We start from the raw sequence: 16,909 nt of genomic DNA, 5'->3' as shown, positions 1-16,909 counted from the left end.
ACAGGCCTCAGCCCTGCCACAAAGAAAGGTTGGATTATAATGTTAAATTACATGATCCCTTTGATGAAAAGTATATTTCAGCTAAGTGTGAATGTTCTGGATGTCAGTAATGAATAGAAATCCAAACAACATACAGTGCTCATTTGTTATAAGGCAAACCTTTAAATCACAACAGGTTATAAGGTGGTATGTCATGGCTTCCATTTGACCCATAATGCTATTAGACTAGTACTTGTATTCTTATAAATTGGAACACAAATTGTCTTGTAGACATGGCTCTCGACTAGTGTTATGAAGGAGGGCAATGTAGTTATTTCTTGTGTTCTGAAACAAATTTAAGTCTGAGGCAAAGTATGCCTACTGTAGTCAGATTTCGATAACTTTTGAAAAACAGCAAAATCCTTTTTTGCTCTCAGTAATGTTTTATTTAACAATCCTTGTATTGGGAGTTTTATTATATGTCTATATATTAACTTTCATAGTAGTATCGAATGCATCACTTGGAGCAACCAATGACTTTGTCTCAATAACTTATTGTTAATACCCTGTGGGTATTTTGTATTTTAAGTGGTGTGTTATTGTTTATAAGTAGTTTGTACTGGTGCACAGGGTGTGTGGGATTATTGGTATTTAAATGTATGTATTTGGGCACAGGGTGTAAAGTAGTTCACGTGCAGACTGCCCGGACTCAATTTAATAATTAACAAGCAGTTGAGTCCTGGCACAGCTGTGTAAAAGGAGCACGGTCCTCGCACTCGGGTTGGTGTGTTCAGAGGCGGAACGTAAGTTGTGAGGAGAAGTAAAAGTAAAACTAAAAGTCAACAATTGCTACTTGTGCTAGTGCTTGTGTTGTTCTGTGTCTGTTTGTTTGTTTTGGCCACTGTGCTGTTTTGTTTTCTATAAGTGTTTTGTTTGGTTTGTTTAAATTTTGTTTTATGTATAATAAACTTGCATATCAGCGCTTCCATACCCCAGTACTGTCTGTATCCATTCTCTTTCCTGGTCTGACATCACCTGCAATCCATCTTGCCACACTTACACATTAATAAAAACAAACCTGTCAGACAATCTAGTTTTATTATTTAAAATGGTAGGTTCTGTCTCAGATTGAAATCAAAATGACAGGAGCTGTTACTATAATGCATACTCCTCAGTCTTACCTATATTTAAATATTTTTCAGACTGCTGTGGCTGTGGACAGGAATTTAGAAATGAACAGTCGCTGGTAGCGTTGGACAAACACTGGCACCTTGGCTGTTTCAAGTGCAAGATTTGTAACAAAGTGCTGAATGCGGAATACATCAGCAAGTAAGTATTTCCCATTTGGCATCCTTATTGCTAAACCATCACTTCTCCAGCCAGCCAACAGCTGGCAATTTTAAAATGTAATACTTCTTACATTTATATTGCATCAGCCTATCATGGTCCTGTACACTATGGACAACCTAAAGGAGTGGAACAGCTGCACATGTCTGACTCGTTATTCACCAGTGCATTGGATTCTATTTATATGTGTACGGTATATGAGCTTCGTCCATTCCAGTCAGTTATACTGGATGTGACCAATTTAAGAACTGTTAGGGACATATAAGGTGGAGAATAGGGGTCAGGCAATTCATACAGTCTTTTATCATTGCAAAATGAATATTGCTTTTCTTAGTGTAACCTACTGTAAATTCCTAGTGTAATGTTCGTACTTGATACATCAGCAGGACTGTAAGTAAGCAACATGATTTTCATTATATGATCTTCTGCCTGATAGAAGTATATTGTGTTCATGTGACTGACTGTTCCCTATATAAATCCAGCATTGGCTAGTGATTAAGGCACAATCTAAAAGGTTAGTCTGCTTGACTTAGTTTTAGAGTTTTACCTTACATTTAAATTAAGTGTTTTGAAGTAATGGATGGTAACACCATGGACACTTAGGTGTTAAATATCTGACTGTAATCTGGATGGAAGCATTTAACAGTGTTAATAAAGGTTATGGTTGTGGAACTGCAACTGGAAATTGAAAGACCACTGTGTTCCACTTTAAGGAATAGAGGGAGACTTAGTTATGTAATAACTGGTAAGTTCAAGGTAGACTTAGGAAGAGCCTGGAACCAGATATTTTTTGGAACTTTTCCCAACAATGTAGCTTTAATAACTAGGATTGGGTGCAAAACATGTGAATCCCTGGCTGGGTTTTCCCAGAACTAATAATAATAATAATAATAATAATAATAATAATAATAATAATAATAATAAAACACTTAGATTATATGGAGCACATTTTACCTAGACAGAAACTGGTGTTAGGCTTGTGTGTGTCGGAATTGCTCTGGCTTGCTGCATTAGGCTGCTGCACGTCACACTGTTGAAGTACGCAGTTGTGTTTCTGTGTTCTCTTTATGGGGACGGGCGACCTTGATCTTTTGGAAGCTCCACAACAAAGCTCAGCTCAGTCACAGGAGGAATGCCCAGCAACAGCTTTGCCAGACACATTTAATCTGAGCGACTCGCGATGAGTATCGACAGCCTGAAACAATATCGTACAAGCTAAAGCTCTGAAATTCAATATCAGGCCGCTCACCCTCTGCCACTTACTGTGAAGGAATGAAGGAATGAATTTAGAGAATATCAAGAATTCAATCAATAATTCTGTTTCTGTTTAAATCAATTCCTCTGTTATTTTAGAAACCATTATTTAACTATTTCAATAAACAATATTTATAGTTTTGGGGAGTCTTCATGAGATGAAATCACTTAATAAAATTTACAGCTTCAGCAAAAAAAAAAAAAAAAAAAAAAATATGGTAAGTGCTCAGTTACAGCAAACAATGTGCACAGTTCATTCAGAACACTATATGAAAGCAACTCACCGAGATATCTGCTCCAAATCACAGCCACTGCCACCATGCACGATAGATACTGAATGTGAGACGATGATGTACAGGTACATTACTAATTACGCCTCTGAGGAACCCAAACCTTCTCCCAGTTATTTGACAGAAATGATAAATTTTGACATAAAGCATGTCATTTCCAAAAAGTGTTTTTTTTTTTTTTTCTTCTGAGTCTTGCCTTGATTTTTAACTTTTCCCTTTTCATCATTTAGGAATGGAATTCCTTACTGTGAAGTTGACTACCATGCCATGTTCGGCATCCAGTGTGAACACTGTAAGAAATACATCACTGGCAAAGTATTAGAGGTAAGGAGGATGATGTGTGTATATCCTGGACCCCCTTGGTATGTTGTCGTGGGTTTATATCCTGTGTTCAATTCTGCGTCTTGTAGTAAAGTGGGACTGCCAAAGGGGAATATTTTATACAATAAATAAATTGTCCTGTTTGCTAACTACACTATGTAACACAGTTTTTGTTCCTGGGTAGTAAGTGTTATTTCCTAATTGCTTATGCCTCAAAAGTATAGAAAATGGCTATTATTCCCCACAAACTTTGCTTTTGTGACCAGGACAGTGATATTTCTGATACAGTATAATCGTAAATCTCGAAACTCTACTCACTTCTAAATCTTTTGTAGTTATTTTTGTATTACTTTAGTATAAATACATGTTAATTTGGATTCATATGTTGTTTTTTTCTGAATGTAAAGTGAATGAAAAGACACACATTTGCCCGTTTTCCCATTGAAAATAGTGATATTTTGAAATATCACTGTCCTGGTCACAAAAGCAAAGTTTGTGGGGAATAATAGCCATTTTCTATACTTTTGAGGCATAAGCAATTAGGAAATAACACTTACTACCCAGGAACGAAAAAAAAAAAAAAATTGTTACACGGTGTTATTATTATTATTATTGCTAACATATTTATTTATTGGATTCTTACTCTTTCTTGTTATAATTTATCTGGACATGTATAATTGATGAATAGTTCATATAGTATTGAGTCAGACTCGAAACTTCTTGTTGGAGGCGGGGCGTCATTCAAGCAGGCAGGGAGTGGCTTGGCTGGTGCGGAAATAACTGAAACAGGGCTGGCAGTTTGACAGGCTGATTTTGAGGGAGGGTTTTGTTTGGATCCAGCTGATGACAGAATTGTGGACCAATCGTGTTTTTCCTGTTGATTTGATGTCCAGTAGCTGTGAATTGAGCCTTCATTACGGTGTCCTGTGACAGACATGATTTTGCTTGTCTCTAGACTAGCGTCAGAAAGTATGTTTAAGTAGCTCTTTATGTTACCAGTTTAGTTGTAGATTAGGATGTTAAGGGAAAAAGCCGGTATTGATGCGCGGATTGATTTTAAAATTTGATTTATAGTTAAGCATTTCAATATTCCATCGGGCTTCTATGCAAAATAGAAGCCTGTTAGATCTGGAAGCTGATTGGCTGTTCGCACTCTGTCATTTTCTAATCCATAATATTATTCAGTTACTGCTAAAAACATGTTACAGAACAGCGTCACAACCAAGGCTGGTAACTGGCAGAAAGAGAGACTCAGAGACAGAAGCTGTAAGTTTAAAACACGGATGCGCACGTTTAATTATAAACACAAAGAACAAAGACTTTTAAATATACCCTGTGGCTTCAGGCCAAGCCGTCACTTTCACATAAACACAGCACAGAACTTCCCTAAACACCACTGCTACAAAAACACAGTCCCATACTAACCCCCACCTTTACTAACACTGACAGTAATACTAATATTAACACCCTTGATCACCTTCTTTGATCACACCTGGAGCCGAATTAGTCATGAATCATTTATTCAGTTTACCAGCCATATTTCCACGTGTTTTGACAGGGAGGAATTTAACCCCCTCCCTGCCATTCCCCACACACACCTGTATACCAGCAGGGCTTCCACCTAGCTACACTGCCACAGAGTCGCTTAATAAGGCTTGAAAGAGCCCACAGTCTTCCAAAGCTGTCGGCATGACAACAGATGATGTTTATGCTGTCGATCTAAGCTAACAAAGGGTTTATCATTTATTTAACATATAATACGGGAATCTAAGTACACACTGGAGAACATGATAGGAATTGTTCAAAGCATGTGTCCTTGTTAATATAAATGGTAGAGTGTTTTTCCTAATGATCATAAATCAATTTAAAATGGTCATTTTAAGGAGGCGTAAAATGTACTGTATAAAGCCTTTTTTTCTGAAGACATTTTCTGTAAAGAAAACCTAGACTGACTGAAGCTGGCTAGGCACTTGTTTCAGAATGCTTCTTCATTAGGAAGACATTACGTCACTGAAGCCCCCTTCTTCTGCACAGCAAAAAAAAAAAAAAAAACACAGTTGGATGAGGCGGATCTATATTTATCTCTTCTAGCAAGGAACAAAGGGGGAGTGTGCTTAAGGTAGGGCATCGATTACTATCACAGTCTGATATTTTTCATCCTTATAAATGTCAGTTGCTTTTTATTCACATGAGAAGCCTTAACTACAGGATATCGGCTTATTGTCTGAATAGGTTATCAAAACATGCATTGAATGTTGTCATGTAATTTTTGTTTTGCAAAACAAGACTCAGTGCGGATTTTATTAATTACAAATTAAATACAAAATGGGGGATAGCACAATACCTTATTAATTAGCATTTTTCTTAATCTTTGAATATATGTATATTGATTTTAGTTTTTTTTTTTTTTCTGTAAACCTAATGCCATATGTATTATATAAAATACCACATCTGTTACTGAGGCTGTATCCTGCTGTTTTATCTTAACCCTTGGCTGACCGGTGTCCAATATATTTGACTGTGGGGATAATCCGGATTTAGTCTGCGGTTCTTGGAAGTGCTCTGTTGTAAGAGGTGCCATCTTTGAGCGAGATAAAAAAAAAAAAAACTGAAAAAAAAGCATTGCATAGATATGGGCACAGACGCTGGTCAGTAAAGTGTTTAAATTGGTCTGATTCATCACTTTTAATAAATGCCACTAATTCTTACAACCAAGTTGAGGGGTTGAAATACTGAGCACTAATGTTTCTCCAAAACAACCACACAGAGTCAGGATCACTTTTTAATGTTCCATAAAACATCAATACATTGGGAAGATTTCAATGAACAGCACACAAATCCTGATCGGTCTGCTCTTTATCATAGGCTATATCAAGTCTGCTGTACATCTTGACTGAAACTGATTATCAACAAGGACTAGTAGCTTTTATTTTTATTACGCAATACATGCCAGGCTTGCTACTAAAGTATTTGAAGTAAGTAATAGTGTGAGCTGTGTTCGGCAGCTGGTTGTTTTTTGTTTTTTGTTTTTTTTCCAGACATCAGGGTATAATGGCACAGTAGCTAAAACAAACAAAAGCAACATGGAAGCTGCTCTGAATTCCACAGGAAGATACAATATACAGCCTGTTATTATAGTGGCAGTCAATGTTTAAAATGCAACGTTAGTGGATCAGCAGGTAGCAGGTTCACCTCTCATCAGACTGTAATAATCCAGATTTAGTCAGCGGTTCTTGGAAGCGCTTTGTTGTAAAACATGCCATCTTTGGGCGAGCTTTAAAAAAAAAAAAAATCATCTTTGCTCTCACATCAGAATGACTAATCAGATAGGGCAGAATGCCATGATGAGAATCCTATTACCGACTGTTACCTCAGTGGCAAGGACTATTGTCAGGAAAGGTCGAGTCCCTTGACGCTTAGTATGCCACCTACAGTTTTTTTTTGTTTGTTTTATGCTTTTTCTTTTGGCAGACAGAAAAGTAGTAACAGCTGCAAATCTCTCTGAAACATCATCATTGAGCACAACAGTGATACTTAATTAGATTTTCCTACGCTATTTTTAGGCATTACCTAACAAGGCGTGGGCAGGCTGTATTATCTTATGGAGTCCAGGAACACAATTCCATGGATTGTTGTATCAATATTTATTTTGTGTAATTGTGAGGCCGTTTCAAATACAGGTAAACTTTTTCAGTAACTTTGCTAAAAGAAAACTCACTATAACTAATCAAAAAGTTTGTGTCTTGTGCAGTATAGAAATAAAAATTGAACAGGCAAATATGAAGTGGAAAACAGACCTTAAAAAAAAAAAAAAACTATAGGTTTAGCAGCGCCATCTGCCTGCCACAGCTTATATTGTACAAATATCTTCATCCATTCCCTGTTAGCTGCGAGCTTAAAATGGCCCCTCCGTTCAATACAAGACTCATTAAAATCAGCTGTGACATTCTCCAGAAGCAGGGTGAGGAGATTTTTATTTTTCTGTTCTTTATAATAGTATTTTCTTTCAGGCAGGTGACAAACATTATCACCCATCCTGTGCAAGATGTGTCAAGTGCGACCAGATGTTCGGAGAAGGAGAAGAGATGTATCTTCAAGGTAACACAGCAGCCTTGGCTAATTAACAATTGCATGTTGGACCATTAGCTTTAGTGTTGGAAATAAAAGGTGTTTGTAAAGTCAGATGCACTCTTGTAATGGTGGTGGTGGTGGTGGTGGGGTTGCTGATTTCAAACAAGAAGGACTAGAAGCATCAGCCATTAACTGCTCAAAGGGATACTTCTTTCCATTAACAGTTTCTTAATTTTTGTATTTCTTACGTGTTTAATATCCTAGCATGTGTGTTTTTTCGGATACATATTTAATGCTGTCTCTGCGTGGATCACTATCCATGAGGTCTAAGTCCTTTTTCATTTTGTGTTGAGACTTTCCATTTCCTAATTCCATAATTGTGGAAGGGGCAAAACTTAGATTTGTACACCCCTAGTGGTCACTTCACAGTTCAGCTTTTAGACGTCTTTACCAAAGCAGACCAAAGGTAAATAATGATCTAAACAGAACTATCAACAGAGCATTACACAAAACACACTGTAATGTAATTCATTTTCTGGAAATTAAGATGGTACCATTAGAAAGCACACATTTAATAAATGCAACAACAATTTTACATAAATCTGTTTAACAGTACTTAATTAGATGCTGTGGAAGGGTGGTGGGTAATTCACTGACACAGGAGACAGACAGGTGAATTTGGCAACACCGCACAGGTGTCCAGTTTTATTTCAGGGTGCTGTTTTTTCTTTAATCCCGCAGATGGCGCTGTGGGTCCGTGGTCTGATTTACCAACGATGGTAAACAGAACCACGGCCATACCAAGCGATGGTACACAATACCGGCGCCCTTGCAGGTGCTTCGAAACAATAATTCAAAACAGAAGGCACAAAGAAACAGGGAAAATAAAACAGTAACAAAAACTACAAAGAAAAGGTGCTGCAGTTTGCAGCGATATCCCGGTCGCTGCTGCCCGTGCGACCTGGATCACAGTCCTACGCTGCCGGCTCACTAGCCTGCTCTGATATACTAATCAGGGGTCTGCCCAAGGGTTCCCCGCCCTCAATGTCTCGCTCTGAACCTCCATTTCTTTCTCTCCCACTGGTTCTCGGTCGTTGACCAGCTCTTCCGCACTCTCGGCGCGTTTAACAGGGCAGACCTGAGGAAACAACAGAGCATTAATTTATAGGGCTAACAATCTCCCAAGACGTGCCTTTCAGCCATTCAGAGAGGGGCAAAGTCCACACACCCACTCTCCCACCTCCCCGTGTCACTGCCATGACTCACAGGCGGTTGTTGGACGACTGCCGCCCTCTTCCTGCAGCCCTGTGGACACGCCAGCAGAGTCAGCACAGATCTCTCCCTGTTACAGATGCTCTGAGACAATATTATATTTGCTGTGTGGTAATTTATCCCCAGGCGTTATCAAGTGCAAAATAATAAAAGAAGACACAGCAAAGATTAAATTATTGGTTTATATTAGATGTTCATTTCGTCATGCCATTACATTATGCAGGTTATCCTTTAAATGTTTTGGAAGAATGGTTCTGTGTGGTTTCAGGATTTCAGTGTGACTCACAAAAAAATACATGAAAAATGTCAAATTAGGTTGAAAGTAAAAATCTGGGAAAAATTAGTAAAGAGGATACTTTCTCTCATTAGGTTCTTCTATTTGGCATCCACCCTGCAGACAGGCAGCCCGGGCTGAAGAGAAACAAAAGGTGAGAATTCATTTGTTTAGTGTTTTGAAAAATAGGCCAGTTTTTTTTTTTTTTTTTTTTTTTTTTTTTTAATCACAGATATGTGAACTGTTGAGAAGATGAACATGTGGTTGTGGCAAAGTGGCTGCTGATTATCAACAGGTGTAGAGGTGATGCAGTGCAGGAGTAAAACAGACAGATTTGTATGGAAAAGGGTATTTTTATTTTCTTTATAATCCAGGTCTGGTGACCAAATAATAAGCTCTGGTTATACACAGCAATGTGTAAAACATGGAGAACAGTGACAGGGATTACAGCCCTAAACATTAAACACAGTTATTTCTCCCACAATATACAAACACGGCACCAGTCCTGGGTGCGCGCTGTAGTGCTCATGGTGGGTGATACAGTTTATGGAGTGACAATACTGTATAGCTGTTGTGGGTTCAATAACACACAAGTAATAATTATAGACAAGACAAACAAACAAACGATATTTCACTATTTACTGCATGGGTCCTTCCCTGTTATATTTCGTAACCAAAGCAAAGGAACAGATTACGAGTCTCCGCCCCCTTATATGCTAGTACGCATGACCCCTTGGTAAACGATTGCAGCTGCCTCTACAGTCTGCGGTTGCTACATCGTTTCCCTTCCGGGTCAATAGGTTCTTGCAACGGAGTCTCGCCTTCTTCCGACTTCCCGACCCTGGAAATGAACTGTCGGGCCAGTCTGTCCAAAGTACCATACCTTCTCTGCTTTAAACCCTCACAGGTCGGGAGAGAGATTTACAACCAAGATTCATTATATTTCTGTCACGGTGATGTATAGTACAAGTTTGTGATTAATCACATAAGGCACAGTTATTTTTTTAATCTGTAGAATGCTACCGTGAAACAACTGCTGTCATGCCAACTTAGATCTGACCTCATTAGCTACCAGAAGCTTTGAAAGGTTGGTTCTAGACAGTATTTAAATTATCTTCAAGGAAACTGTTTACTGTAGGAAGTGTTGTGTTTGTGACTCTTCCCTGTGGACCAGATCTCAAGAAATGCCCAGCAAGGGGGTTGGAGGGAGCTGTGTGCAGGAGGTGCCATTCTCAGATGAGATGTTAAAGGGCCAATGTCTCTCTTTCATAGAAGAGAAATGAGTACCACTGAAATATTAAATTGTAATTGTATTCCTTCACTTGTGTTCTTAGTCATAATGTAGTTGACATGTTTTATAAAGTCACAAGCATATTTGACCATTGAGGCTAAGCTAAAATGAGCAAGGTCATGAAATCACCAGCTGAAACATATTTTTTCATTAAAATCTTATCAAATTCACTGTTTCAGGGGGGAAACCATTACAGGTGCACTCTCTAAGCGTGTCACTGGAGTTCATTGTTGTACTATCCTCATAATCCACTTTGCTTGATCAGAAACTAACCCACAGATAAATAAAGATATACACACATACAGTATGTATTGTGAAAATGCAGATTGGTGTAACCCTGGCTTGGATACATTTCCTCAGACTATTCTCAAAAAAACCTTCAGTCCCTTCTGTTTATTTATATACTGTACTGTGGAAATCAGATGCAAGGTGATGCAATCTTTTCTTACACAAATCCCTCTAGAAGCAGATCCGGATTTGTACATGCAGTCACATGCAAGGATTTAACCTGCTTCATGCTATGCCAGTGTCCCAAGGCTAGAAAAAACAGTTGAGAGTCACGTACCAGTTTATGAATCTCAACATTTTTTGTCATGTTATGTTCCCATTCTCTTGTTTACCCTTTAATCATTTTTTGAAAACACAAAAATATATATTTTTTTAAGTATCCAAGTACAGAGTAACAACAACAGTTAGGCTTGTCGACACCTGTGCTTCAGCCAAGACGTGTTATTTCAGACCCCCACCGTCACTGTCAGGTATGCATCAGTTTATATGACATGGCATGATAGTGGGTTGTATAGAAGCAGACAATGAAAAGATAATGTCATCTCCCACTGGTTTTTATGGAGGTCATTGGGCGTTGTCTACCATTTTTTCCTCTTAGGTTACAAATACTTCCTTTTTACTCTTAAACATTTATTTTCATAATACATGCCATATATAGTGTAATATTAACATCAGTGTGTTTTGTCTTCCGTCATGCATTTATTTTTGCTTACAAAATGGGTTGGGAGATATTTGCATCCTGATTGGCTGATAGGCATTCCAAGCTGCTGAATTATGACTTTTTACAAACAGATAATATTATGCAGAGCGTTTAAGAACGTTTAAAAAAATAATTTTGAATTGGCCGCCATTCCCCAATAAAAACAAAATAGTACAATGTCAGACTTCCTCCATGTACATTTTCACTTGCTTGGTGACTCCAATGTCCACACATTGAGGATTTAGACAACAATGGTTCGGTAACAGGGCTAACATTACCGACAGTAATAATTCAAAAAAAAAAAAAAAAAAAAAGTATGAAACCGTGAGTACTACAAGACACCTCTCTCTCTCTCTCTCTCTCTCTCTCTCTCTCTCTCTCTCTCTCTCTCTCTCTCTCTCTCTCTCTCTCTCTCTCAGTACTGATGAAATTAATACAATTGAAGCCAATAAAGAAGAGCGGAATACTTAAAGTAACCGTTGAGCTGTGTCAGTTTTTAATGATTGGTCAGCACAAACCAAAAATAATATGGATTGGAAAACTGCACCTATGACTGAAATGAACAGTCTTAAAAAGTTTATTTGCTGAAGTGATAACATCAGCTAGCGCACAGTATACAGTTAGTGGCTACACAAGCTTGCGAGCTGGACTGAATGTTTTTTTTTGAGTTTTAATTCTCCGACAGTGGGACGATCTATAAACATAATTTCAGATACCCATTTTAAAACAGCAAACAGCATCTTCATTCCTATCCTGAAAACTAACACGCGACAACAAAATGACACAACATCACCCTGCTGAATCCCATACAGACTTAAACAAACTTAAATCATTGGTACTCCTGACCCATTTTATAAGGTAGTTTAAAAAGCTATTGGGCACCAGCTGAGAAAGACAGGAAGCCCTGGAGTTACATCCTCTCTGCAGTACCGTCAACATGTAAACAAAAAGGCAGAAACAAACTCCCCTACTCAGCAAACAGTACCACCTACTGCACAATCTGGCCAACTGTGTAACCAGCTATTTAATTTAGAAAAGTACATTCCCTGGTACAGTCAACTTCATGAACAAATACTGAAAATATTCTGATCATTTATTTAATTTATCATTGAAAGTAATTTGTTTATCTATTAAATTAATTGGAACTATTTGTCCTAGTGTAGTAAAATATTTAGGAAAAAAAATAAACCTATATTCATTTTTAAATAAAAATGAGTCTATATCTATATTTCTAATAACTAGTAACCCATTTTATAAGTGCAGTAAGACACTCCAGGGTGTTGGTTGTGCTGGAGTAACCGCACTTCCAGGGACTAAAGACATTCGGCCTACGGTCTTGTGCCTTACTACACTGCTGGGCATGGTGTTATTCTAGAACAACCAACATCCTGTCCTGTCTTATTGCTTACGTAACCCACAGACAGCCGTCATATGTCCTCTATGTGTTCTTCATTTTTCAGGCTGTGCAGTCATACAGTACTGCCACATCCTACATGAATGTCTCAGTTTTGTACCAGCAATTTAGAAAAATGTTTGTATGGCACTGAATTCATTTACAGAGTTTAGAAGTCATAGATGCAGTTACAGTCATAGCAAGTCTTTTCCATTATCTGCGTATTCTAAGACTTTGTCATTAGTACACACTACTAAATACAAAATTAAACAATCTAGAAAGCTTCTGTGTGTATGCTTTGCAATTGTTGTTTGTAATACTCAACAGCTGATTAGTAGGGGGGAGAGGGTGGGTTGTAGACTAGTAGATTGAATATGTGCGGTGCCTCCTAAATTGTTAAAAGATGAGCCTGCACTTGCTTGTCTTACAAAGGTTGTTTCTACCAGGTTGAGCTTTATTTTAAAACCATAGGAAAAAATAGTAACATTTCTTAAAGGTGTACAAACCTCAGATTTTGTTCTATACAATATTATACTCAGCCAGTTTGTAGTGGCTACGCTATCACAATGTGTGGGTGTGCGTGTGTTGTTTTTTAAAACATTATTATTATTATTATTATTCAAATCCAAAAGGGCCTTAAAGTGATGAATGTTGAAATGTTGACATTATTATGTATTTATTTAATCAAAGATAAAGTTGTGCTATACCTGTTGTGGCACTGTGTGGATGTATTATACCCTGGCATTATATTTCATAGGGCTGTTATGGCTGTATGAATCCTACAATTTAGATTGTATTTAGAATATAGTGACACAGTGCAGGGGGGGTTTGGTCAATACAATTGAGAAGACTTTAAATGCAATTATGTGACTATGCAGTATAGTTTTACGTTAGCTCCATTGTGTGCAGTGTATTAAAGTTTGTTCTTTCGCCCTGTGCAGGTGACTAGAACTTCCTCTGAAAGCATCACCTCTGTGCCAGCTTCAAGCACTTCAGGATCCCCAAGCCGTGTCATTTACGTGAGTGCAGATATTACCAAGTTTTTTAACTAACGAGCTAATGTCCGTCCATAATTATGCAGATTTTTGTTAAACTTTAAAACTATTACAACTGCATTTTTATCTTTGTCTTATGCTTGCTTCCTTTCTTCCCTCCTTTCTTAGGCAAAACTTGGCGATGAGCTTCTTGACTATAAAGATCTGGCAGCACTTCCGAAAATTAAGGCGATCTATGACATTGACCGCCCTGATATGCTCACCTATTCTCCATACATCAATTACCCTTCTGATGACAGGCATAGCAATGTGGAGGTGCTGGAGTCCTACTCTTTGCATTACAAAATATAAGCTGCACACGTTTTGGGTTTTCTGTTTTGGATGTTTCATAATGAACATTGTGTTCTTCTGCTGTAAGGAGAAGAAAATATCAGTTGTACGAAATAAAAAAAAAAAAAGTTCCTCCCTGCTGCGTGACTGTATAACATTACTAATTTCACTTGTGTGGCTCATATCATGTTTTTGCTTTTGTAATTGCAGTCGCCTCAGCTGCTGTCCCCAACACCCACTGAGGTAAACGCAATGTGTTTTTTTTTTTTTTTTTTTTTGTGCGTTAATGCTTGTCCCTTAACTATCTGCCAGTCATTTGTGTAATTCAAAAATAAAATAATGGCCAAGTGTTAACACAAAGGAATAGTCTTTAGAATCTAGAAAGAAACCCACGTGTCATTACCGTTGAACTGTTAAAGTAGCCGCATCTACCCGTGGTACCAAAAAATGACACCACACAAGATGAAGTCCATTCCATAGCATAAAAACTTTTTCTGTGATGGCTTTACCATCATCATTAAACCAAGTAGGTAGATCTATATTTTTTCTATTTGAATCACACTTCTGATGCTGAGGCTATACTATGACTTTGTGCTTTGGATACCTACTTTTCTCCAAAAACGCCCCAATACATTTCAGATAAACTAACTTGCCTTTATTTGTTTGAGTTATCCCAAAGAAAAAAAGGCATATCTTTATACATTGCTTGCTGATCATTTATTTAGTTATACATTTATTTATTTATTAGTTTGCTTTTACTAAGGACCTCCTACAAAAATGGAAATATCAAGTATCTAGTCGCAGCTGTACTATTGTATCTTCAAGAAATGTTATTGCGATATCTAAAAATATAGGTCACTGGTTTGTAAAATATATGTAGTTGTGCAGTCCTAAAATTGAATGCAGACATGCCCTGCTCTAGTTGTAAACTTTGTGCATTGTTACAGGGCGATCAAGATGACAAATCCCCCCGCCAGCGGAGACCCTCCAGCCCCAGCTCCAACAGCTCCCTGGGATACGGGCGCTTCACTCCAACACGCTCGCCTCAGTACAGCAGAGCAGGTAACTCGCAGATCTGCACACAGAGCCCGGAGCTGCACAGGTCTGATCTTCGAAATTAAACAAATATCTACAGCTCAGAGGGTAAAAACTATTGGTACTGTATGATATACCATTGAAAATCATCATCATCATGCATTACTTATACAGTACAGTCTAATCTTACATGTTGTTAAGTTGTTTTTTTTTTGTTTGTTTTTAAAGACAAATGCCTCATGCTTTTATTCCAAAGTTATTTTTTTTTGAAAAACTTCTGTAAACATTTATCAAACAACTGAGTAAAAGCTGACTTCCATTAAAAAATAAAAAAATAAATACATTTTGGAAGAACTTTTACAACTAAGTCAGGGGTTCAACTTAATGTTTTCTTCTCAATCATTTCTTACTTTGCTCAGTGCTGCCCCCTGATGGTGTTACATGCACTGTGCGTGCTGGTAATTACAGTTCTGTTCCCCGTAACGCCAGCACCATAGACATGCTCCGATATAACTTCGTCCCTTGCTTTAAAGGTAAAGTGTGAGTGGCAAGTCTGCTGTGGGGATTGGGTGCCTGTAGAGTAGAACACCTCTTTGTGTTAAAGCTGTGTGCAGCATGTCCATTAATATAACGCCACATTTATGACAGGCCACCATTTTGCAGATTTGGAGAGTGTCTGTCATCTCTGTGATTTAGTAATTATTACAGTCAGTAGGCAGTGTTTATGAGTTGGACCAGATACATCTTCCCCTTTGCTCTTTGGAAGCCATCTCTCTTCAGAGTTACAGAGGAGTTAGTGTACTTCACAAGTACAACGATGACGAGAAAAAGATACAGGCTTTTTAAATTTTTTAAATTTTTTTATTAGTATTTGACTGAAAAGTTACTACGTTTAGAAAATGTTTAGTTTTGCTATAACCATTTTAAAGGACTGTGACGAAGTGCCCGCCCCTGTGTGTATTTTCTGTTATATGTTGCGTGTGATGTGTTAAATGTTGGTGTGTAGTCATTGGTACAGGGGATATAAACGGGTCTGTGTTTCAGGTGTGTTTAGAAATGTATAATTGTATTTAGGCACGGGATTGTACATCACTTCACGTGCATTTAAAGTAGTTAATATGTGAGCACGAGGTTGCACATAATTAATTCACGTGCTGGGATTCAAGTGAATAATTAATTAGTAATTGAATCCCAGCACAACAGTATATATAGATGCACGTTTTATTCACTCGGGGTTGTGTGTTCAGTGAGTGGAGAACGGGATTGGAGACAGAGGTAAAAATAATAAGAATAATAGTAATCGTTAAAAGATATCTGCTCACCGTGTTTGTCTGTATAGTCCGTTTTGTTTGTCTTTTTGTTTTGGCGACGAGTGCCGTGTCCTGTTTTTTCCCACAAAAACACCTCTCCTGGTCTGACTCTTGGAGGTGCTGTTGTCCCTCTTCTGACACCACGTGTCACAAAGACGGCCGAAGTGGGTGATGTCAGAACCAGGAAGGAATGAAATACACAAAGACGGAACAGATGAATTGAAATGGAGGTGCTTGCTTGCGCCAGTTTATTGTAAATAAAACAGTTTAAACAGACAAAAAAACAGGACACGGCACTTCGTCACAAGGACATGTAGCATCATTAACAGATACAATTAGATGGTTCTTATTTTTATAGTCAATCCATATTTTCTGCAAAAACACTTCGAAATGTTTGGGAATCGTCTTAAAAAGTGATCCTGGGATCTGAAATGGTTAATTTTACCGGAGACATGCTTGAATTTCACCCAGAGAAGAGTGTCCATGCATGCAGGCTAAATTGGGTGGCCGAGTGCTCTGTAGTTTTTAAGTAAGAGCAGGAGATGCCAGCTATCCCTCCTGGGTAAGTCACTTGACCTCCCTGTGCTTCATTCCTTCAGGCGACAAGCAAGACCCCATTGAAAATAAGATGTTGCATCTCGGTTTGCCTACCTACGGTAAAGCCTTACTAAATAAGAATACGTACATGTGCCAGCTTGGTTGGCTATAATTCTGTACTACCCAACACCTGGGCAGCTTGCCAGTTTTCCACCTTGGTTT

At 38.1% G+C, this 16,909-nt stretch overlaps 1 protein-coding gene across 8 annotated transcripts in view; it reads left to right on the top strand.

The window, feature by feature from the left end:
• Positions 1–16,909, top strand: part of ablim2 (actin binding LIM protein family, member 2) — a 69,922-nt gene that overhangs the window by 37,810 nt on the left and 15,203 nt on the right. For 3 of the 8 annotated variants that reach the window (XM_041267105.1, XM_041267112.1, XM_041267098.1), the window contains exons 5-14: positions 1,182–1,308; positions 3,101–3,194; positions 7,202–7,289; positions 8,904–8,962; positions 13,422–13,499; positions 13,644–13,790; positions 14,016–14,048; positions 14,753–14,867; positions 15,260–15,373; positions 16,750–16,806. In XM_041267105.1, coding sequence (XP_041123039.1) covers positions 1,182–1,308; positions 3,101–3,194; positions 7,202–7,289; positions 8,904–8,962; positions 13,422–13,499; positions 13,644–13,790; positions 14,016–14,048; positions 14,753–14,867; positions 15,260–15,373; positions 16,750–16,806 — 912 coding nt within the window. The remainder of the gene's footprint in view (positions 1–1,181; positions 1,309–3,100; positions 3,195–7,201; positions 7,290–8,903; positions 8,963–13,421; positions 13,500–13,643; positions 13,791–14,015; positions 14,049–14,752; positions 14,868–15,259; positions 15,374–16,749; positions 16,807–16,909) is intronic. The other 5 variants (XM_041267135.1, XM_041267151.1, XM_041267143.1 and 2 more) reach the window with 3 other exon arrangements.

This window comes from Polyodon spathula, chromosome 1 (assembly GCF_017654505.1).
Source record: "Polyodon spathula isolate WHYD16114869_AA chromosome 1, ASM1765450v1, whole genome shotgun sequence".
NCBI lineage: Eukaryota > Metazoa > Chordata > Actinopteri > Acipenseriformes > Polyodontidae > Polyodon > Polyodon spathula.
Note: the sequence above shows the minus strand (reverse complement) of the source record. Positions and strands in the feature narration are given on the sequence as shown.